The 24,162-nt window shown below is 39.1% G+C and overlaps 1 protein-coding gene across 3 annotated transcripts in view; it reads right to left on the bottom strand.

Moving 5' to 3' along the window:
• Ddx42 (DEAD-box helicase 42) overlaps nt 1–24,162 on the bottom strand; it is a 45,648-nt gene that overhangs the window by 2,309 nt on the left and 19,177 nt on the right. For 2 of the 3 annotated variants that reach the window (XM_006970508.4, XM_076543553.1), the window contains 14 exons: nt 20,836–20,897; nt 19,496–19,532; nt 18,610–18,759; nt 16,609–16,713; nt 14,580–14,699; nt 13,032–13,208; nt 11,376–11,504; nt 10,555–10,654; nt 9,964–10,011; nt 8,992–9,089; nt 6,020–6,296; nt 4,468–4,694; nt 1,378–1,488; nt 129–230 (listed from right to left, as the gene is read on the bottom strand). In XM_006970508.4, coding sequence (XP_006970570.1) covers nt 129–230; nt 1,378–1,488; nt 4,468–4,694; nt 6,020–6,296; nt 8,992–9,089; nt 9,964–10,011; nt 10,555–10,654; nt 11,376–11,504; nt 13,032–13,208; nt 14,580–14,699; nt 16,609–16,713; nt 18,610–18,759; nt 19,496–19,532; nt 20,836–20,897 — 1,743 coding nt within the window. The remainder of the gene's footprint in view (nt 1–128; nt 231–1,377; nt 1,489–4,467; nt 4,695–6,019; nt 6,297–8,991; nt 9,090–9,963; nt 10,012–10,554; nt 10,655–11,375; nt 11,505–13,031; nt 13,209–14,579; nt 14,700–16,608; nt 16,714–18,609; nt 18,760–19,495; nt 19,533–20,835; nt 20,898–24,162) is intronic. The other variant, XM_076543554.1, reaches the window with a different exon arrangement.

The raw sequence follows: 24,162 nt of genomic DNA, 5'->3' as shown, positions 1-24,162 counted from the left end.
AAGTTGCCATGTGGGTGCTGACAAACCAAACCTGGATCCTCTGTAAGAATACAAGTGCTCGTAACCACCGAACCATCTCTCCAGCCCCCTGTTGAAAGCTTTTTTAAAATGGAATATTTATTTCAGACCTGAAAAGCTGCTTTCATTGCTGTCAGTCTATCTCCCATGGCTCCTGTGGAGGGCTTGTAGGCTTCATAATTGCTCATTACATTGTTATTATTTCCTCGGTCCTAAAAAAAAAAAAAGAACCAAACATACTCATGAGAATGGGAAGTAGATAAAAAAGCAACTGTCACAGACAGCCTTATCACACTGAAAATCCAGATCCAGGGCTGCAGTAGGTGCTGCGTATTTTTTAGAAGTTATTTCCTGTTTGAGAAAAGGTACTATAATGAAGAGGTATTTAAAAATGCTGTGTCCCTCAACCCAGTAAATTTATTTCTGGGAATTAACCTCAAAGATCAGAATGCTATCAATTTATACTCACAGTATGATTGTACATTATATCAACATTCTATTAAGTATAAATGCTAAAGATGAAAATGACAATAATGTAGCACAATGTAGCTTCACAGGATCTTAGTGACACTGATAAAAGATCTGAATCTATTTCAACATTTGCTGGTGTGTAACTTTTAAGTTTCATATCTGCAATCACTTACACTGGTTAAAGACTGAAATAATATTTGGAGTGGCCCTGGCACATATAAAGTGCTCAGTAATTATCAGTCATCACTATTACTTCTACAACCAACATTACTGTACTATGAGGAACACTGTTTACCTACCAACGATGCCAAGTTAACACTAACGCTCCAAGAGTTACACAGCTCTGTTCCCTGGCTTCCCTGGCTTTAAGAATCACTGTAATGATGAACAGGCAAGCCAGTGAGTCGAGTGCTTTATTTACCTAACTTGTGAGACCATCCAGGTCTTCTCAAATGATCAAAGTTTTCAGTGTAGACACCATTTAGCTTTGTGACCATCTTAGTAACAATTTCAAGCAATAGACTCTAGGCCAGTATAGAAAGGCTTTAAAAAACAGACAACTGCATTCCACACATATCCAGAGTTTTTATTTAATTAGTAAGTCTGAAGTGGGTGATGAGTTTGCATGTCCTGGTGGTCAAGGGATAGCAATCTGAGATGTACTAAAGCCAGACTAATCCTAAGCAAGCCTAGTAAGCCAGGTACACATACATGCTTCTTCCACAGCAAGTTTCCTTATAAGAAACAGCCCTGCACTGATTCAGACCAGCAGACATACATGCCCTGGGGCAGGGGTTTTGGCCTCAAGAGCTGTTTGGGTTCATCAAAATACCACCAAAGTTCAAGACACAGGACCTATCGCAGAGTGTTGCTGTAGTATGAACTTACCGAATTCTCTGAGCCTAGCCCAGGCCGCTCTCTATAGCCCAAGCCTCCTCCACCAATGTTCAGCTTTTTGCCTTTCCCTCCTTTGAAGCGGGATTTCCGAAACCAGGCATTCTGCAATGAAGACAATTCAAGGTTAAGCTCATAAAGGAGAAAAAGCGAAAGAAAGTAAAATGAGTCAAAAAGAAAAAGAAGTAGGCAGGAAGAACTTTTCTGCCTTGGCCTTGAAGCGACAGATAATCTTGAACTTCTGAACCTTCTGCAGCCACTTCCTAAGCACTGAGATCGCATGCATTTGCTACCATGGACAGTTGAACAGAGGGTTCAAGCACTCCAGGCAAGCACCGTGCCAACAAACCACACCCCCAACTCCACCCTGCCTTCTTTTTGGTAGCTTGGCACACCAAATTTATCGGGTTGCTTAGACACTTAGCTCAAGTTTCCCTTACTGCTTCTTCCATCAGAGCCTCCAGGAAGGAGAGTGAGTAACCAAACACAAAATGTAACATGGTTACTCTGCCTATGTCTAACTTTAGAGAGGAAGATGAATTTATATTTTATATCTTAAAAAACAAAACAAAACAAAACTGGGTAGAGGTGGTGCATGCTTTTAATCCCAGCACTTGGAAGGCAGAGGCAGGCAGATCCCTGAGTTCAAGGCCAGCCTGGTTTACAGAGTGAGTTACAGGACAGCCAGGGATGCAAAGAAAACTATGTTTTGAAAAATAAAAGTCAAAAAGCCAAATTCACTGTTGTGTGTGTGTGTGTGTGTGAGAGAGAGAGAGAGAGAGAGAGAGAGAGAGAGAGAGAGAGAGAGAGAGAGAGAGAGAGAGAGTGAGTTTATATTTACCAAGTACATGGAGGTGTCTACAGAGGCCAGGGAGCATTGAATCCCCTGAGATGGGAGTTACAGGTGGTTGTGAGTCACCTGATGTGGACGCTGGGGACTGAACCAGGGTCTTTTGAAAGAGCAGTAAGTATTCTTTTTATCTTTCCCTCGAGACAGGGTTTCTCTGTGTAGTTTTGGTGCCTGTCCTGGATCTCGCTCTGTAAACCAGGCTGGCCTCTACAGAGATCCATCTGCCTCTGTCTCCCAAGTGTGGGGCTTAAAGGTGTGCGCCACCAATCGGCTGCATTAAGTATTCTTAACCATGAGGGCCATCTCTCCAGCCCTATATTTTATTTCTTAACCCATCTATAAATACCATTGCCCATAAAAGCTCACACGGGAGCAAAGCTTGTAGAGAAGAAATACATTCAGAAATGAAGAAAAAAAGGCTAGGTGAAATAAGGCTTATTAAGAACTGACTAAATTTAGGGGCTGGAGAGATGGCTCAGAGGTTGAGAGCACTGACTGTTCTTCCAGAGGACCCAAGTTCAAGTCCCAGTGCCTACATGGAGCTCACAACTGTCTGTTACTCCAAGATCTGACACACTCACACAGACATACATACAGGCAAAATAACAATGCACATAAAGAGAAAAATAAATAAATTTAAGAAAAGAACTGACTTTAGGACAGGTGGTGGTGTATACCTTTAATCCCAGCACTCAGGAGGCAGAGGCAGGTGGATCTCTGTGTGAGGCTAGCCTGATCTACAAAGCAAGTTCTGGAACAGCCAGAGCTGTTACACAGAGAATCTATCTCAAAACCAAAACAAACAAAAAGCAACAACAAAGAACTGACATTAGCCAGGCACTTGGAAGGCAGAGACAGGTAGATGTCTGTCAGTTTGAAGCCGGCCTGGCTATGTAGTAAGGAAAACCAGGGTCACATGGTGAGACTGCCTCAATACAACAAAGAAATAAGCAGAACACAAACATCAGTGTTATAGTTTCACCTGAGAATTATACACTACTTGTCTAAATATTGAGAAGTATGATAGGCTTGGAAAAGGTACCGAGCACAGAAAGCCTAAGACACAAAAAGGGTGTAAGAAAATGCCATGCAAGATGGGTGTGGTGGTGCATGCCTTTAATCCTAGCAAGTGGATCTCTGTGAGTTCGAGGCCAACCTGGTCTACAAAGTGAGTTCTAGGACAGAAAGGGCTGTTACACAGAGAAGGCTTGTCTCAAAAAACCAGGAGGAAAAAAAAAGAAAGAAAAAAAATGCCATGCAAATGTATCCTTTTCAGAATTTTAGTTTAGCTTTGCTCTCCATTGAGCAAGGGGAGAAAAAAGCATCATTCTCCTCCTCTTTTCTGCACTGCAGTCCTTTACACTCAAGGGCATTTTGTTTACAAACAAGGGCATTCCCAACAACCCAGCTGGGCTCCATACCAGGCTCAAACAGCCAAGTCAAACAAACATTTCCTACTATCTGAACTTGTCTTAAGGAAGAGGCACTAGAATGTTAGCCTAGCACACACAAGATCTCGAATTTAATCTCTAGCACTGCAATAAAAAGAAAAGTCAACTGTCCTGAACACACTTGTAATTTGAGAACTGCATGGAATAAGTGATTCAAGGTGTAATTTGGCCATACTTAGTTTTGGAATAGAGCATATCTGGAAGAGAACAATCAGTATGGTCAGATATGAAATATCAGTGTGTAAAAAATACTTAAGGCCCATTAAAACAGAGGCAAGGGATGTAATTCAGTAGTAGACTACTCACATAACATGTAAAAAAAAAAAAGACAACATTGGATTCAATTCCCTAGTAGCAAAACCAACCAAACAAAAATAACAAAATAAGCACCACAAAACTGGCTCCTTATTAAACAAACAAACAAACAAAAAACCAACCATATATTTTTAGCCCTCAAAAAGAGAAGACTTAGGGGGAAGGAACAAGAGAGAATAGTGGGCATCTTCTAAGGTTAAACTTACTCATAAAAGTGTTCTATGGGGTTAAGCAGAAAGAAACTAAAGAGACAGATTTCAGCCCAAAGAAAGGAGCAGCTTTTCAACAGAAACTGTAGAAAAGAACATATATATGAATTCTACCATCCCCAGGTACCAGATCTACATTAACCACGCCCTTCCTGCCCATTTTCTTTTCAAGTTCTCTTACATTATCTCCCTCCCCCGCCTGCTGAACTTTCTTACTCAGTTGTATAATCTCTATCAATTTCAAGGGCCCACCCCTCACCTGCATTGCCAGGTCTAAGAGTTCCTTAGAAACATGTTGGTTGGCTCCTTCCAGGTTCCGGACAAGGTCCCCAGCAAAATTGCTGTCCTTTGGGGTCAGTAAGGTATAGGCCACGCCCTTCTCACCAGCTCTTCCTGTTCGCCCAATCCTGTGAGTGTGGGTATCAATGTCACGTGCTACATCATAGTTGATGACTGTCTTAATTGAAGGAATGTCCAGACCACGGGCTGAAATACAAAGTATTCAGATTCTTTTACTTTTCATCTGCAGTTAAAAGAAAATCAAAGTAACCAGAAATGCTAGTTCTAAGAACTTACATTTCCCAGGTGGGCAGTGGTGGCACACGCCTTTAATCCCAGCACTTGGGAGGCAGAGACAGGTGGATCTCTGTGAGTTCGAGGCCAGCCTGGGCTACAGAGTGAGTTCAAGGCTCTGAAGCTACACAGAGAAACCCTGTCCCGAAAAACAAAAAAACAAACAAACAAAAAAAAAACCAGAATGTGCATTTCCCTTATCCAGGCAAGCTCATGGCTATAAAGCCAAGAATAAAAAGTAATTCATTGTATTGGGAGTAATATGAATATATAAATTCTGTGGATAATTTTACTGGAATCATACCTGTAATCCCAGTACTTGGAAGAAGGCAGGAGGATTAGAGCTCAAGATAGTCTGGGCTAGCCGGGCGGTGGTGGCGCACGCCTTTAATCCCAGCACTCAGGAGGTAGAGCCAGGTGGATCTCTGTGAGTTTGAGGCCAGCCTGGGCTACCAAGTGAGTCCCAGGAAAGGCGCAAAACTACACAGAGAAACCCTGTCTCGAAAAACAAAACAAAACAAAAACAAAAGATAGTCTGGGCTATACATAAGAACTTATCTCAAAAAGCAAAACAAAAAATTCACACAAATTAGCCCTCTAGGGTTTCAGTAGTAGCGTTTGCATGAGGCCCAGAGTTCAGTACCCAGGATCTGTGTATGTGTGTGTATTTATCCATGTACATACCACAGCATATATAGAGAGGGCAAAGGACACTTGTGGGAGTCAGTTCTCTCCTGACACTGTATTTGAGTCCTATATACCAAGCTCAGGTTGTCAGGATTGGTTGGCAAGTACCCAATGAACCACCTTTTAGGTCCAAAGTACTAGGTTTTTGTCTTTGTTTTTTTTCCCCTTGGTTTTTTGAGACAGGGTCTCTGTGTGTAGCCCAGGCTGGGCTGGAACTCAGAAATCCTCCTGCCTCTGCCTCCCGAGTGCCACCACTGCCCAGCTAAAATACTCTGCTAAACTCAGCAGAGTAAAGCCGAAACTTAAAATTAACGAAAGATATGCACTGCAGTAGACATAAGGGCATAAATGTTCTCTCCCAGACAGTCTCTAGCTGCAAGGTTACTTTGATGATAGAGAACACTAATCAAAGTGGTCAAAGAGTTACTGCTCTACATAAGGATAGAGTGGGAGTGTTCCATCAGACTGACCAGATGCTATCGGTCTCATAACAGGGTAGGGAAATACCTACATGATAAAGACTAAGGTTACAGTGAAATTCACACTCTTACCTGCAACATCAGTGGCCACCAGGACAGGGATGTCCTTTTTCTTAAAATCTGAAATGACCTTGTTTCTTTCACTCTGATCCATGTCACCGTGAAGCAGACCAAGGTTATGACCCTCCTGCTTAAGGTTATTGGCTAGTTCTTCAGCGTTGGCTTTTTTAGTAACAAACAGGAGGACACTCCCTGAAGAAGTAAACTCCACCAGACGCCGGGTAAGCCAGCTCCATTTACTAGGCCCGGAATGGAGTATCTCCACAATCTGTGTCACATCTTCATTTGCCTGAGAGGAAATAAAGTAAGCAACCGTGACGCTGGTACAAAACCTAGTATCTTTGGGTCTTCCTTTATTATGTCAAATACAGCTTAAAACTTACTATTTTCTCAAAGCACCTTGCCCACCAACTCTTCCTGGCATATTCATATCTAATCTGTATGCTCTAATAATCTTTAATGATTTTTTTTTTGGGGGGGGCAGTGTTTCGAGACAGGGTTTCTCTGTGTAGCTTTGCACCTTTCCTAGAACTCACTTTTTAGACCAGGTTGGCCTCGAACTCACAGAGATCCGCCTGCCTCTGCCTCCCAAGTGCTGGGATTAAAGCGTGCACCACCACCGCCTGGCCTGTAATGATTTTTATATGCCTATTCTTATTACTCCCAGGGTAGTAAACTACTTTTGAGGGTCTTGGCCACTCATTGTCATAAGCACAACTTACATCAGCATATTAAGAACTGAGAACTTGACATATTAAGGTGCTTCACATTCAAACACTTTAACAGTAATCATGAGAAGGAATAGACATGGCTGACTATTGATGACATGTTTCAATAGAGAAGATCTCAGTTTCCAACACAAAGAAATGATAAACACTTGAGGTGTACGACATGCCAATTATACATTACATACATGTATTGAAATGCCACTGTATCCCATAAATATTTATAATTATGTGTCAAAAAACTCTATTGTCCTGATTGGGTTTTTGTCAGCTTGATACAAGCTAGAGTTATCTGGGAAGAGGAACCTCAATTGAGAAAATGCCTATAGCACATTTGGGGGGTATTTTCTTGATTGCTAATTGATGGTACAGGGCCCAGGGCACTGGGCATGGTGCTAACCCTGGGCAGGTGGTCCTGGGTTATATAAGAAGAGATGGCTCAGAGGTTAAGAGCAGTGGCTGATCTTCTAGAGGACCCTGGTTCAATTCCCAGCACCCACATGGCAGTTCACAACTATGTGTAACTCCAGTTCCAGGGAAAAAGACACCCTCACATAGACATACATGCAGGGAAAACACTAATGCACATAAAATAAATAAATAAATAAAAGCCGGGCGGCGGCGGCGGCGGCGGCGGCAGCGCACGCCTTTAATCCCAGCACTTGGGAAGCAGAGGCAGGCGGATCTCTGTGAGTTCGAGGCCAGGCTGGTCTCCAAAGCGAGTTCCAGGAAAGGTGCAAAGCTACACCGAGAAACCCTGTCTTGGTCTACCAGGTTGATCGCAGTCCTCGGGGGAGGCTTCGCCCTAGAGGAGGTGGGAATGGGGGGTGGGCTGGGGGTAAGGGGAGGGGGTGGGAGGGGGGAGAACAGGGGAACCCGTGGCTGATATGTAGAACTGAATGGTATTGTAAAATAAAATAAAAGGAAAAAATAAATAAATAAATAAATAAATAAATAAATAAATAAATAAATAAATAAATAAATAAAATAAAAAGGAATCATAAAAAAAAGAAAAGAAAAGAAAAAAAAAAAGGTAGGCTGAGCAAGCCAATAGGCAGTGTTATTCCATGGCCTCTGCTTCAATTCTTGCCTCCAGGTTCCTGCCCTGATTTCCCTTTACTAAGACTACAACTGTAAACTAAAATAAACCCTTTCCTCCCCAAGCTAATTTTGGCCACGGTCTTTATCACGGCAACAGAAACCCTAACAAAGACACATTAAACAACAGCAGCAACAAAAACTGGGAAGGTAATCTTAAGGAATTTTCTTTTTACTCCATTTATTTGTGTGTGTATGTGTGCATGCTTCCATGTGTTACCACCGCACACACATGAAGGTCAGAGGACAACTTATAGGAATTAGTTTTCACCTTCGATGATGTGGGTCCTGGGGATTGAATTCAGACTTAAGAGGCAAGCACCATTACTGGTTGACCCATCTACTGGCCCCCAAAAAATTCTCTATAAAACATTAACTGAATTCTAACTTCGAATTCAGAGAAATGACCACATAAGGGCATATGTAGGTAAGCATGAAATCAAACTTAATCTTACCAGACCCCAAAATTATCCTACACCACCCTATGCAGATTGCTTTAACAATTACTTAAATATCCACAGTCTAACTTACTGAGTCTTCCAGGCTGATTGTTTTGTTTCTTTTAAAATTTAAAAAATTTGTGAAAACAGACAGGTGTGGTAGTACCTGCCTTTAATCCCAGCACTTAGGAGGCAGAGGCAGGCGGATCTCAAGTGAGTTTGAGGCTAGCCTGGGCTACAAAGCAAGTTCCAGGACAGCCAGGGAAGTTACATAGAGAAACCGTGTCTTGAAAAAACAAACAAAAAAGATGAAACAAACATAATTCCCATATGCCCATCACTCAGCTTCCATATACCAACAATGTGCCACTCCCCTCAACTTATGTATCTTAAAGCAAATCTAATCCATGTTGCACCATACATAATATTTTAATTTTTAAATCATTACTGAAGGGCTGAGTACAGTGGCACATTCCAGTGGTCTTTCATTCCAGCACTCAGGAGGCAGAGTACTAATCTACAGAGCTAGTTTCAGGATATCCAGGGCCACACAGAGAAACCCTGTCTCAAAACAAAAACACCACCAACAAAAACAACAACAACAACAACAAAAAAAAAAACAGCAACAACAAAAAACAAAAAAACAAAACCCATGAATTAAGAATCCAACTCTCTGTCCCTAAGAGAAATTGCAGGCCCACCCTGCCTCGTGCAGGATTACCTCTCCAATGTCGCCCTGCACCACTCGAATAGGGTCAATTAAGATGTCTCTGGCCAATTTTTCAATCTTTTTGCGAAAAGTTGCACTGAATAACAGAGCTAAAAGATAAAAGCAAAGTGTGTTAAAAAAGAAATAGCATTTTTTACTAAATCTACTCATTAAGCTTCTATAATGTAGCAGATTCACTAAACAAAAATGATTTTCTTTCCTTTGTTTTTACTTCATTTTCAACAAAGAAATGAGTTGTCATAATGGTCCAGGAAAAGGCTCTGATTTCAAATCACCACCTAACTGCAGCAAAGTATTTATTTTCAGTTTTAGCATCTATAAAAAGTGAACAGTTTAGCCGGGCGTTGGTGGCGCACGCCTTTAATCCCAGCACTCGGGAGGCAGAGCCAGGCGGATCTCTGTGAGTTCGAGGCCAGCCTGGGCTACCAAGTGAGCTCCAGGAAAAGGCGCAAAGCTACACAGAGAAACCCTGTCTCGAAAAACCAAAAAAAAAAAAAAAAAAAGTGAACAGTTTGCTGCTGGGCCTGGTGGCATGAACCTGTAATCCCAGTTGTTTGGAGGGTGAGTCAGGAGTATTGCAGGTTTCTGGCCTGCCTAGGCTACAGTGTCCAAGCACAGTCTAGTCAGCTTAGTAAGACTACCTAGAAAGTAAGGTGGAAAAAAAGGGGGGAAGGAGGTGGCTGGAGATATACATATATATAACACAGAGAGGTAAGGTCCTCGCCTAACATGCAGAAGACTCAGTACTGTGGAAAACAAAAACAAAAAAATACAGGAGTTACATCTAATGATCTCTAAGGTCTTTTTGGCTCAAATAAATGGTCATTAACTCCCCCCTTTATAGTTATCATGAGTACATACATAGTAATTTTCACTTTTATAACTGTGAGTACTTATAAAATAGGTGTTCATTTTGAATATAAATAGAGCTGTATTCTAAAGCTGCTTCATACATATACATACTCTGTCTGTCAGGACGGACATGACTCGCTATGGACCGAACCTGGTACTCTGAAAGAAACAGAACAGTAATCAATACAATACTGTAATGCATTTAAGAGAGGTGTGAAAAGTCACTTTAGTAAAATCCATGAGAACTTTCAAGGATTAAAAAAGTCCTGAAACTACTAGACACCATTCAGTATGAAATTTCAAAAAACTTCAGAGCAGCTAAACTGGGTAAATAGTAGTTGTATGGAAATTTGCATAGCCAGTTAAGCCAAAGAGGCCAGGAAAGGACCCTGTTTGACTTATTATTCACCTATCTAAGAATATGGGCTGTAACTTTCAAAGGCCTGTGAGTAAAAATAAAGAACAGAGAAAACATTCCCTGTTATAAGCACTTGCAAATTTTCTCAACACAGTCAAGATTAGCACACTTCCCTCAGAAAGCTCCTACAAATGGCTTATGGCTTGGTCTATACCCCTTCTTTTGAAATCCAGAAGTATTTTTAACTTCTTTCACGAATAAAAAGTACCGATTAACTCTGGGAAGACACAGAGAAAAATAACTTGAACATGGGGACAGAAGACACTGATAATTCAAAGGCATACCAAATCCCATGTCAAACATCCGATCGGCTTCATCAAACACAAGATAAGAGACCCTCTGAAGATTAGTAGCTTTTTTCTTCACATGGTCAATCAGCCGACCCTGTGAGAGTCACAAAATGAATAGTAAGTATAATTAGAGATTCACATAGACATTTACAGCTACACTCCTGGAAAAAGTGTCAATTCTTTGGTCTTGGACAGAAATGGATACTCATCTGACGGCCTTTATGCAACGAATTCAGAAAAATAGAAAAAAACTTCTTTTTAGACAGGGGTTTATGGGTGGCCTGGAGCTCACAGACGCCCACCTGCCTCTGCCTTTTAAGTGCTGGGACTAAAGGCATGCACCCCTATACTTAGCAGGAATAGAATTCTGAAAACTCAAGCTCTTCTTTCATATTAATTATGGTTTAAATTCTAAGGACAAGCAGGCCAGAACCATTCTTGTAATATGTTCTGAAAAGAATTTAAAAAATTATAAATGAGTTTTGATGTTTAACCTGCATCTTCTGGGCAGCTCTAAACATTATCTGAGTATTTTATGATTCTTCATGTTCTTAGTAATCACAGATTCAGCTTTTATGAAAGCCTAAGAAAACTTGTTTGAAATAGGAAGGAACTTGTAGCTGCTAATGCATGGGTCATGGATGTTATAACTAGATTTCAGTTTAGTCAACTAATCATAATGAAACCAAAATGAAAGGAGGCGACTCACCAGGGTATTCCCAACTTAGCTTTACATTCTAGAGAGAATTCTCAACATTAACCATGCTTGCTCTATTACAAGGGATTGAGAACCACTTGAACACAGATATACTCACTGGGGTACACACAACAATCTCTGCTCCTTCCTGAAGGGCTTTGGCCTGCTCCCACATGCTCCCTCCTCCATATACTGCCACTGATCGAAGATTATATGCTTTCCCAAACCGCTTACATTCTGCGTGGATCTAAAAAGTCATTATATTTTACAAACAATAAGCTTAACAAATACTTTTGCCATTACTCAAAAGAGAGTTCTAAACAACACGGTGTGTGCTACTACAGAAAATCAAAACCTAGACATGCCTAGTGGCACAGGCTTCCAATTCCAGATAACGGAGAGGTTAAAGAGGAAGATAACAAGTTTACGTCCAGCCTGGGTAATTCAATGAGACACTAACTCAAAAAACAAAAACTAGAACAATCAAACAGAAGAGATGAGGCATATAGATCAATACTTGCCTAGCACTTAAGGGCTCTGTGCTCAATTCCTATTATTGAACATACATCCACACTTTTACCAACACTAACAACCAAAACAACAGTAACAACCAAAACCAAAACCAAGAACAAAAACAAACAAACAAACAAACAAAAAAAAACAAACATGAAAACAAATATGGGTGGGAGAGATACCAAAACCTAGAACATGATTTAAAAAAAAAAAAAAACAAAATCTTTGGTTTGTTTGTTTCATTTCTTATTTTGTGAGGCAGGGTCTCTCTATGTAGTTCTGTCTGTCCTGGAGTTTGATATATGTACACCAGGCTGGACTCAAACTCAGAGATCCTCCTGCTTCAACCTGCTGAGTGCAGGGATTAAAGGCATGCGCCACCACACCCAGCTTAATCATAAAATAAGGCTATAATCTTGTTTTGAATCATTCATCTTATTCTTTTTTTTTTTTTTTTTTTTGGTTTTTCGAGACAGGGTTTCTCTGTGTAGCTTTGCGCCTTTCCTGGAACTCACTTGGTAGCCCAGGCTGGCCTCGAACTCACAAAGATCCGCCTGCCTCTGCCTCCCAAGTGCTGGGATTAAAGGCGTGCGCCACCACCGCCCGGCTCATCTTATTCTTGATCCTATCATTTTAATAGGAAAATTAAACTCACCAGAGAAAACATTATGAGCTTATAATAAAAACAATTCCTACAATACCCACACCCCCTTGAGAGTTTAAAAAAAAATTGGTATGTTATCCTTGTTATGAATAATATCTAACATTTCTTAAGACTTTTCTAGGAGAATAATGTGAATAATATGACGGAAGTGTCAGCCACTGAACTATATACCTAAAATGGCTGAAGATGGCCACTTTTGTATATAGTTTTCTCACATTGAAAACAGAAGTCAGGGGAGGTTGGGAAGACAGCTGAGTGGGTTAAGCACTTGCCATGCAAGCGTAAGGACTGACATTCAGACTTCTGGAACCCATATAAAAGCTGGGTGAGCATGATGCCCTGTCAATAATCCCAGAAGCACCCGGGAGATGGAGACAGAAGGCTATAGCCAGACTAGCAGGAACAGCCCAGCAAACATGAAGATGAATCTAGGAGGACACCCAGAGTCAGTCTCAGGCCTCTTTTAAGTGGCCCCACATGTATGTGTGTGCCAATGCATGCACCTCAAAGCAACAAAAACTAAAAATTCATAGGTCACTCTACTCACTGTCTCTTGCTGGTTCAAATGTGGAAAGGAGCCTTTTACAAAGCACATACCTGTTGACAAAGCTCCCTAGTAGGACACACAATCACAGCAATTGGTCCATCGCCTGGTTCTAATTCCTTCTGATCCATTATATGAATCAACATGGGCCAAATAAAGGCTGCCGTTTTCCCACTGCCTGTTTTAGCAATACCAATCATGTCTCTACCACTTAATGCTACAGGTACACCCTAGAGAAGGAGAAAAGAAAGAAAAGGTATATATACTCTAAAATTTCAATTCTAAAGATACACTTGGGAAAACGACTACAGATGACATTCATTTCCAATGGAACAAAAATATCCCAGGACACACACACACACACACACAAGCTGAATCCTGACATTCCCATCAACTTGATTTAAAGGAAATATTATCTTCATGTGGCTCAGCTATCACATATATATTTTTAAAAAAGACTTCCATTTGTATCAATATATTGAAAAAAAACTTAGGATTTATAAAAGAAGCTATTAAAAATTTTTGAATGGAAGTGGAGAGATGACACAGTGGTTAAGACCACTGGTGGCTTTTCCAGAGGGCTCAAATTCAATAATGAGCACAACACAGTGGCCCATAACTGTCTGTAACTCCAGTTCTAGGGCATCCAACTCTCTCCCTTGGCCTCTACAGGCACTGCATGCAAGTGGTAAGCAGGCATACATGTAAGTAAAATACCCATATGCATAAAATAAAAAAGTTAGTTTTTATGTTCTCCCCTCAAAAAGAAATAGGCCATTTATTTATTTATTTATTTATTTATTATTTTTTTTTTTTTTGGTTTTTTCGAGACAGGGTTTCTCTGTGTAGCTTTGCGCCTTTCCTGGAACTCACTTGGTAGCCCAGGCTGGCCTCGAACTCACAGAGATCCGCCTGGCTCTGCCTCCCGAGTGCTGGGATTAAAGGCGTGCGCCACCACCGCCCGGCGAAATAGGCCATTTATATACACAAGTTTCTCATTATTTTTGTAAAGGCATAGATAAGCCCCACATTTGAATGGGAAATAGAAGCTATTAGTCTCAGTAATGAAATAGTAATATACAAAGGAATTCTAGTTATCAAAAGCACCAAATATATCCATGCACAAATCTTTTTTCTGAGGTTTAGGCAATAAAGTATTTTCTTCATATCATATGTTCAAGGTATTTAGCAGGTATAAAAACACATTTTCCCAGCCAGTTAGCAACTTCTTACACCAGTTGCTTCAATCTTTAAAAATTTCAGGACTTTAAATACAATTTAGTGGAAGAGAATTTGCTTATTAGCGTGTATAAAGCCCTGGGTTTGATCCCTAGTACTGGAACCACAAAAAAAGGGAGGGTTGTTGTTGTTGTTTTGGTTTTTTCAAGACAGGGTTTCTCTGTGTAGCTTTGGTGCCTGTCCTGGATCTCATTCTGTAGACCAGGCTGGCCTCGAACTCACAGAGATCCGCCTGCCTCTGACTCTCGAGTGCTGGGACTAAAGGCGTTATGTCACCACTGCCCAGCAAAAAAGGAGTTTTAAATAAAACTATAGATTTCTTATTGCTCTGCTTCATTTTCCTCCCATTATATATTACATACCTGACACTGTATTGGAGTTGGCTGTGTGTACTCAGATTTCCGAATCTGGTGCATAAGTTGTTCATCAAACCCAAAATGAGCGAAACTACTTCCTGGTCTAGGGGGTGCAGCACCAGAGACCTAGAGACAAAGACAATTGCCAGTATACCAGCACTTTCACTTAAAAAGCATTTAAAGTTCAACAATACCCACTCAGATCAAGCATTTTAACTAAGATATAAAGAGTGAAAAGTATGTATATGTAAGCAAAAGTATACACCAAAAAGGCAAAACAAAAAATATCATGGTAAGAATTCCTGACACAATTCAATCAAATGCTCTTAAATGACTAAGCACCTAAAACTATCTTAAAATTAATTTTCTCATAAGATAGAAACAAATTACTTAACTAAGTGAAAAAGTCATTAACACTGTTTTTGCCATTCTGAATAAACATTAATGAGGATAACAAAAAATTAAGATTACTCTTGAAGCAAATTAAAATTGCAAATAAGATTAAAATCACATTTATAGCCACTGGTTAGAAAGATGTAACTGACTGATGTTTCAAGAGTTAATGCTTCTCCTAGTGATGGTCTAGACACTATCAAGCCTTGTTCCAACTAGCTAAAGAATGGGGATTATTGACCCTATTTTGTCTACACAGTAGCAGTAACTTTTCATTGCTTCTCTGATGATGCTCATGATTTCCAAGGATTTTATTACTAAAGGGTTTTTTTTTTTTTTAATTTGTTTTGTTTTTTCAAGATAGAGTTTCTCTGTCCTTTGGAACTAGCTCTGTAGACCATGCTGGCCTTGAACTCAAAGATCCAACTGTCTCTGCCTCCTGAGTGCTGGGATTAAAGATGTGCACCACCACCGTCTGGCTATTACTAAAGATCCTTATTTGAGGGAAGGAGTACTAGTAAACAAGAGGGCAAACATATTTGTGCACATATATACACATATACAAACTACTTTGTCTTTGAAAACTGGAGTTTCAAACACCATTTAGCAACTAATAAAGTAGAAATAGACCACAGTTATTCACACTACAGTAAACATATTCTCTTTGCTATTTGACTTTAATACATAAAAACATTCTAAACAATATGCTAAACGAGCAAAACTCAATTTTTTGGTAGGAAATTTAAAATATTATTATAAAATTATACATAGGTGGTTTTTTTTAAAAGACAATCACTTATTTGAATACTTAAAAAAAAAAAAAAAGATTTGTGTGTGGATATCCAGAGAAGAAGGTCTGACTGAGACCCCTGAGTTTGATGAACAGGTGTTTGTTTGTGGGATGTCTACTACTTATGTGGAAATATCTAAACTTCAGTTTTCATGATTAAATAACAAGCACTGAGCCAACTCTCCAGGCCTCCTCATTTATGTAATATTTTAAAAAGAGTGCACTAGACACTGGAGAGATGGCTCAGCAGTTAAGCACTGGCTGCTTTTCCAGAGGTCCCAAATTCAATCCTGAGCAACCACATGGTGATTCACAATCTCTAGTGGGATCTGATGCCCGCTTCTGGAATAAAGGTGTACATACAGATTGGGCACTCATACATTAAAAAAATAAATCTTAAAAAAAAATATATATGCACTATATGTAACTTGAAGCAAATATATTGTAATTTTAAAATATTCTAACACTTCATAGGTTCTTCACATCTATTAATTCTACTTCCTGTCTCTGAATCAGAGCTTTCTATCTTTCATTGCTAACCCACCCAGCACAGTAGTACAACGTTGACTAAATATGCAAAACAAAACATAGGGCCAGTGAGAAGACTCTGCAGGTAAATGCACTTCACACACACGCACACACGCGCACAGAGCTTTTAAAAAGAGAAAGTTAAAACTGAAATAATCTTTCTGAAATATCATCTATAGGACTAAACAATCAAATCAGGACACAAACTCCAGGGCTATAATTATACTCTCACTAGTAAATAAACCCAGGGTTATTATGTGGATAAACAGTAATTCTAAACTCAAACCAACATTAACCTAAGAATACTTGCTTAATGATTCTTACCCGAAGGTTGAGTTTATGCCGCAGGTCTATTAACTGCTGTGGAGTGAGGTTGGTTATCTCCTCATGTTCATTGTAAAAATTTTTCTCAAATGGTGGATAGTCAATCTGCAGGTCCAATTATTCAAAGTTAGTCTAGAATTCAAGAGTCAATCCTGTAAGTTTGATTTTAATGTAAAATTATCTTTTACAAATATTCTAAAAACAAGGCATTCTTGTAGAAAGTGAATTCATTTATTCTTGACACACATACTCCTAAAAAGCACAGCCTATATTTTTCCCAAGTCCTACTTTCACAACAGATACCAATCTACTTCCCAAAGCCACCTCAGACTTGATAACATGCAGCAGAACCACTGTAGTGTTCAAGGTCTCAGAGGAAACTTTTCTCTTTTAGTTTTTTTGAGACAAGATTTCTCTGTGTAGCCCTGGCTGTCCTGGAATTTGCCTTGTAGACCTGGAAGGCCTCAAATTCACAGGGATTTGCCTGCCTCTGCCTTCTGTGAGTGTTGGGATTAAAGGTGTGTGATACCACCACCCGGCAGAGGAAACATTTTTTTTTAAAGCAATTATTCCACAAATAACACTTAACTATGCTTGGGATTAAGTAGCTCATCCAGGTATTTAAAAACATTTCCAGTATTTCCTTTAGAGACAACTTTGTCTTCAAAAGGATTTCTAGTTTTTTGTTTTTTGTTTTTTTTTTTTTGTTTTTTTTGTTTTTTTTTTGTTTTTGTTTTTGTTTTTCGAGACAGGGTTTCTCTGTGTAGCTTTGCGCCTTTCCTGGAACTCACTTGGTAGCCCAGGCTGGCCTCGAACTCACAGAGATCCGCCTGGCTCTGCCTCCCGAGTGCTGGGATTAAAGGCGTGCGCCACCACCGCCCGGCTTGTTTGTTTTTTTTAACTCCATGTTAGGGCTGGACAAATGACTTCGTATGGTGCTCTTGCAGAGGATCCATGTTCACTTTCCAGCATCCACCTTGGGCAGCTCATAACTGCTTTTAACGCCAGCTCCAGAGAGGTCAGACCCCACCACCCTCTTCTGGCCCCTCCTGGGATACTGTACTCATGTGCACACATTCCTACCACAAAATACATCATTAAAAACTACTAAAAAATATTTATTATTATATATACATGTCTGTGAGTGTATGTCACATATGTGCAGATGACTGAGGAGGCTAGAAGAGGACACCAGATTCCTTAGAACTGGAGTTATAAATGGTTGTGAGCTTCCTGATGTAGATGTGGGTGCTATGAACCACACTCAGGTCCTCTGAAGAGCAGCAAGCACTCTTAACTGCCCAGTCACTACTCCAGTTACAAAATGAAATCTTTAAAACCATGAATTGTTCACATAACTTATTAAAATTAATGGCCAAGCCTATTTTGATTGTCTTTTGAGAGAGTGTCTCAATGCGTAGCAAAGGCCGGCTTTACAGTGCTGGGATTAGAGGCCTGCACCACTAATAGTTTCATGAAATAAACGCTGGGGATTAAACAGCAGGCTTGTGTATAGTAGGCAAAGCACTCTCCAACTGAGTTAGATCTCCAGTCCCAAATTTTCTTTTTATAGCATGAAACTGTTTACAATAAGCCCTTTTGGATTTGTTTGTTTGTTTTTAGAGATAGGGTTTCTTGGTGTAGCCTTGGCTGTCCTGGAACTCTCTGTATTCCAGGCTGGCTTTGGACTCACAGAGATATGCCTGCCTCTGTCTCCTGAGTGCTGGGATTAAAGATGTGTGCCGCCACTGTCCAGCACCTTTTGGTTTTGAAAGAGTCTCATTCAGTAACCAAAGCTGAGCTGCAACTCACTATACGGCCTAGGCTAACCTCAAACTTTTGACTCTCCTCCTGCTTCCACCTTGTAAGTATTGAGATTATAGTAAGCTAGTTTATAGGCTATGAACGTCTCATAGAACTTCTGATCCAACCACTTAGCAGAAACTAAGATCCCAAACTATGAAACTGTATCAGTTTGAAACAAAGAAAGAAATCTAATACCTCTGAATGATCAATGGGAGGAAGAGGATCAATAATTTTTTTGGAGGGTGCAATTGGATTTCCATCACTATCATATTCCAGATTGTCTTCCTCCTCCTCCTGAACCACCCCAGCAGTTGGGTTTTCTGCCATGTATCGAAAGTAAGCTTCCTGCAGGAAAGCACAAGAACATAATCAAATTCAAACACAAGGAAAAACATTTCTACTTCTGTTGTTAGTGCACACAAAGTGTACCGTAAGATTGCATAGTTTAAACAAATACCTATCCAGTAAGGATAGACTTTCACTAGCAGTGATTTCTTTTACAATAGCAGTACTCAGAATCAATGAGTAAGACAATTAGTATTACACAATGATTTGACTTATTAAATAAAAGCCTTCCTGTTTGTGGGGACATGTCACTACCTTGCCCAGAGCTGAAGAACACATGCTTTGGCTTTATACCAATCCAAGTTTGGAAGTTGACACTGATTAGAGAGGTCACAAACCTGGAGAGATCTATGGGTCTCACCATCTCACACAACTAAACAATGGAAAAAGAAAATACTAATGGACCGTTACTGATGTTCCATCTAAATTCTAAGAATCACAAACTACTACTGGAAAGAGGCAAAGGACAGCAACAGACCCCATACCACTCTATTACTTTTTATCCCAGTAAACTTAAAATTTGGATGAAAAAAAAAATAAAAGTTCATTTTTTTAAAAATATCAGTTGATCAAAAATTCCACCTTCAACATGGGGGAAAGCTATATGAATATCTTACTAACAGGTCACAAAGGTAGAAAAGGAGCAAGTCATTTAGTGAAGGCAAGCTCTAGCCTGTCCCCAGTATAGACTTTGTGGGGTAAAAATAAAAGATAGAAATACTGCATAGGAACTCACTTGGTCATCTTCTTCTTCAATGTCATCTCGAATACCCCTGGAAAAACAAGCGGAGAAACAAACTTCCCTGCAAATGTTCCACATACCCAGCTCCATACTTACAGCAGATTAGTGTTGAATTCCAAACAGCATAGGAACTCTCAACACTAACGAGAACAAAGCAGCAATAAGCATACTATAAATGATCCACCCAAAATATATGTGTGCCTGAACTCCATGAGCTAAACTTTCCCTCTTTTTTCAATGAGATGATGGTACCCCTAGAAACATCAGTTACTAACTACTGTAAGAAGCAAAACCTTTCTTTGTGAAGACAGGTACCAAAGAAGACTAAGTTTTATCAATATGACAAACATTAACACAGTTGTGTAAAGTATCACATATTAAAAAGAAAAAATCCCTCCTGGATTTAGTATACAGTTAAAAAAAAATCACAACTTTATTGTTCCTGCAGCTTCTAGCTCTAGAATAATTGCTCTCAGTAAAAATCAGGTACCCTGGATATAGGGGGAGAAAGAAAAACTATTTCATGTGGGGAATGGAACCACTGCCACCTGCTGCATCTCTTAGTCTACTGCATACAGTATTATTGCTTACTTCCCACAGCCATCTCTCAAGTCAGACTGTCTACCTACCTTAGAGCATTTGCTATTCCTAAGGCAGCCTGCACACAACACTACAGCATAGAGAAGCTAGAAGACAGCAACAGAGCAAGCACCAAAAGATGGCTGACTCTCCACTTGGCACAGAAACCTTGGGAGGGGCCTGGGCAGGACTGACTGCCAAGCAAAGAGAGAAAAAGTTCCAAACATGTCTGGCAAAAAGGTTTTAGGAGTGTATGCAGCAAAGGAAAAAGATTTCTTCTCCAGAAAAAAAGCATTCAAGTTTCAGGGTTTGGTTGCTAAAGAATAAGTTCACTCTTTAGATGAAATTAGGCTTTATTCCTAATTTTCATATGGTCTTATTATATAATCAAAACTTCTAAAAACTGATCGCACAGGCATTAGTCTATTTAATATTATTATGAGGTGAAATCCAAGACAATAAACCCAAACTTTAGTAACTATATTTCCTTTATCCTCACTATAATTCATTTCCCGTTTCCTGGACAATTATTTATAACCAAACACTATTCTACCAAATAGAATGCCTTTTAGTTTTTACAAGTGCAAAGACTCTGCCACCTTCATACCCAGAGAAACACTCAAGATACAGAGATATCTCAAGTAAAGATATTTGTGTACTTTAATATTCTTTCCTTTATAAATTCTTTAGAATAGTCTTTTCCATACTTCAACAATTTCTATGTAACTTTTGTGAAAGTGAAGAAAACAACTTACTTTACGTTTTTTCTTTCCTTGTCCTTTTCTTCAAGTCTCTTCATGTCTCTAGCCGCCTGATCCTAAGGAAACAGAAGGCTATGTGAAATCATATAATTTAAAACACTGAAAGAGAAATTTCATTATGAACGATTTATACACTGAAAAATGTTCAGTTTTAATTATGTGTTTTGTCACTTGCATTTTCATATAATCTTTCAGGAAGCTTTGACAAGTACTTTGCAAAGACAAATATAAAAACGTCTTTTGCTATACATGGATTTCACAATTGTTTACTGTAACACATACCATACATATACATATAAATGCACATTTATTTGTATATTTATTAATATTAATATTAATAATATTAATAATTGTCCAGGAAACGGGAAATGTCTAACTTACCACCAATAGTCTTTGGTAATTTTTTAGAAAAGGAAATAACTGGCTACAGATGTCCTTAAATTTGAGCAAATCAACCTTTCCCTAAGTGTAGCTTGATACCATTTATATCAGAAAAAAGGAACCCAAAAATACCAAACAGACAAAAACCAAAGGAGGGGCAAGTATATTGAGTTCTAGCTCTTATTTTGGAAGAATGGCTCTGAAATTAGGAGTGATTCTCCCCTTCTCCTTTTTTTTTTTCTTAAGGTCTTTCTGAGGCAAAGTCTTCCTATGTAGCCTAGGCTAGCCTCCACCTAGTGATGCTCCTGCTTCAGCCTGTCTAGTGCTACAAGTGCTAGACTTATAGGCTATGCTACCAAACTTGGTGCTACAATGATCCTGCCTCCCTAAGTCTGGCATTTTTGTTTTCTCAAACTGAGAGTGAGGTGGGATGGATAAGAATAGTTATTTATACAGGCTGGCAGAGGTTAGAAACGCTTCTAAACATTTTCCAACAATTCAGCCCTAAAGCCAGGTATAGTGGCATACACCTTTAATCCCAGCACTTGGGAGACAGAGGTTGGTGGATCTCTGTGAGTTCGAGGCCAACTTGGTTTACATAGTGATTTCCAGGACAGCCAGGGGTATATAAAGAGACTGTCTCTCAAAAACAAAACAAAACCCCTATAGTAAAAATTATCATCATAAATATGAGTAAGGTTGAAAAATGTGCTATAAAAACTACTAAGTTAAAATCTTTGGGGTGGAATTAAACATGTATAGTTATGTTTTCCATAGGCAAATCTTATACATTTCAAAAATGACAATGACAAATCACTGATCTAAACTGATCCTTTGTTTTCTATTTGGAAATTAATGCTGAAGAATTATTTTTTCCCAAAGCCTTTCATCATAAAGAAAATGTTTTTCCATTTTTCTTTTTTAACTTAATTTTATGTGTGTGTATGTTTTGCCTGCATGTATGTTTGTGTATCATGTGTGTAGAATGCTTGCAGAGGCTGAAGGTGGCATTAGATCCCCTGATACTGGAGTAAAAGAATGGTAGCTGCTATCTAAGTACTGGGGATCAAACCCAGACAGTACTCTGGAAGAGAAGACAATGCTCTCATAATGTTGAGGGATCTCTCCAGCACTTTTATCTTAAAAAAAGAAAGAAAGAAAAAGTCACTATACATACCATGGTACAATCAGCTGTTCTACAAATCAAATGTTTCCATCAAAGAGGAATTATTTTTAAAAGAAACATCACATACTACTACTTTTCAAGGAACTGGGTTGCTAGAGACAAGGCTAGGGCTATAAATTGAACAGGACACCAAGGATGTCATTACATATGAAGCAAATGATTACTATTGCAGAATACATTGTTTCTGTTTGTTTGTTTTTTTGAGACAGAGTTTCTCTGTGTAGCCAGGGGTTGTCTCAGAACTCTGTAGACCAGACTGGCCTCAAACTCAGAGATCCATCTGCCTCTGCCTCCTGAATGTTGGGATTAAAGGCCTGTACCACCATATCTTGCTTATTCTTTTTAAAGATTTATTATTATTATTATATTTATATATTATTTTATGTGTATAAATGTTTTTCCTACATGTATGTGAGTATACATGCTGTGGTGTGCCTGGTACACATGGAGGGCAGATACGGATATCAGATTTCTTGGAACTGGAGTTATAGACAGTTCAGAGCTGCCATGTGAGTGCTAGGAGTTTAACCCAAGTCCTCTGAAAACTAGTATGTGCTCTTCCCCATTGAGCCATCTCTCCAGCCCCATGTATTCCTCTAAGCCTATGTAAATCTTTCTTTAGAACACTGTCTAAAAATAAACCTTCATTAAATTCAAGTCCTAGAAAAGTTCATACATTATAGAAGTACGCATTTGACACTAGGAATTCGTATTAGACACACCTTTCAAAATCTGACAACTGATCTCTCTGTTCTTAGCTAAATAAATCTCCTAATACTTTACCAACAACATCTAGGAGCATGTTAGTGTACTCAAAAGATTTAACCTCCAAAGAACTTCAACTATTTAAATGTCAAACAAGAGAATCTGGCCTTTCTCGGTAATTCATTCAAAAAGAGCCCTATCAGCTTACAAAACTATAAATTAAATCTAAATTTAAACCTAAAACAACAACAAAACTAAGGGCTGATTTTTCTTATAATTCATCAGTAGGATTATCAAGAAATAAAAGGGCTGAAGAGATGGCTCAGTAGTTAAGAGCACTGGCTACTCTGCTCTTCCAGAGGTCCTGAGTTCAATTCCCAGCAACCACATGGTGGTTTACAACCATCTATAATGATAACCTACCCTCTTCTGGTGTGCAGGTGTACATGAATACAAAGCATATATTCAAATATATAAAATAAACAGATAAATATTTTTTAAAAAATGAATGAATGAGATTTTTTTCTGAGATATACTGCCCTGTAGGATATGTTCCTATCTGAAGAGCATGGAAAAAAAAAAAAAGTATATAAGCTATCTCAAACACTACATAATCTTTCATTTTTAAAGTGAATTACTTAACATTGTTTATTCAATACCTACTATCTTGCAAGCAAGACACATGCATTTCCTGAATAATTTGAGAAAGTTTTGGTAAATGTCTTCAATGGTTTGTAATTTGCAAAATACATAAGTTAGAGGCAGGAATGAATTCAAAGCCAGTATGGTCTACATAGTGAGCTCCAGGACAGCAAGGATTACAAAAAAAGACCTTGTCTCAAAACAAACAAAAAGCCCCTAAAGTAGAACTCAGAGACATAAAGAATATGGGGAGTAGAGGTGAATTCTAGGTTAGCTACCTATTATATTCTTTAGACATGTAAGTTGGTTTAAATCAAAAGTGAGAAATCTAAATACCTAACAGGTGATAAGCTAGCAATCAATGAATGAAGCCAGGGTAAGAAAAACTGCATACATTCCTTGAGCAC

Source organism: Peromyscus maniculatus, chromosome 8 (genome assembly GCF_049852395.1).
Source record: "Peromyscus maniculatus bairdii isolate BWxNUB_F1_BW_parent chromosome 8, HU_Pman_BW_mat_3.1, whole genome shotgun sequence".
NCBI lineage: Eukaryota > Metazoa > Chordata > Mammalia > Rodentia > Cricetidae > Peromyscus > Peromyscus maniculatus.
This window is presented reverse-complemented; position numbering and strand designations above follow the sequence as displayed.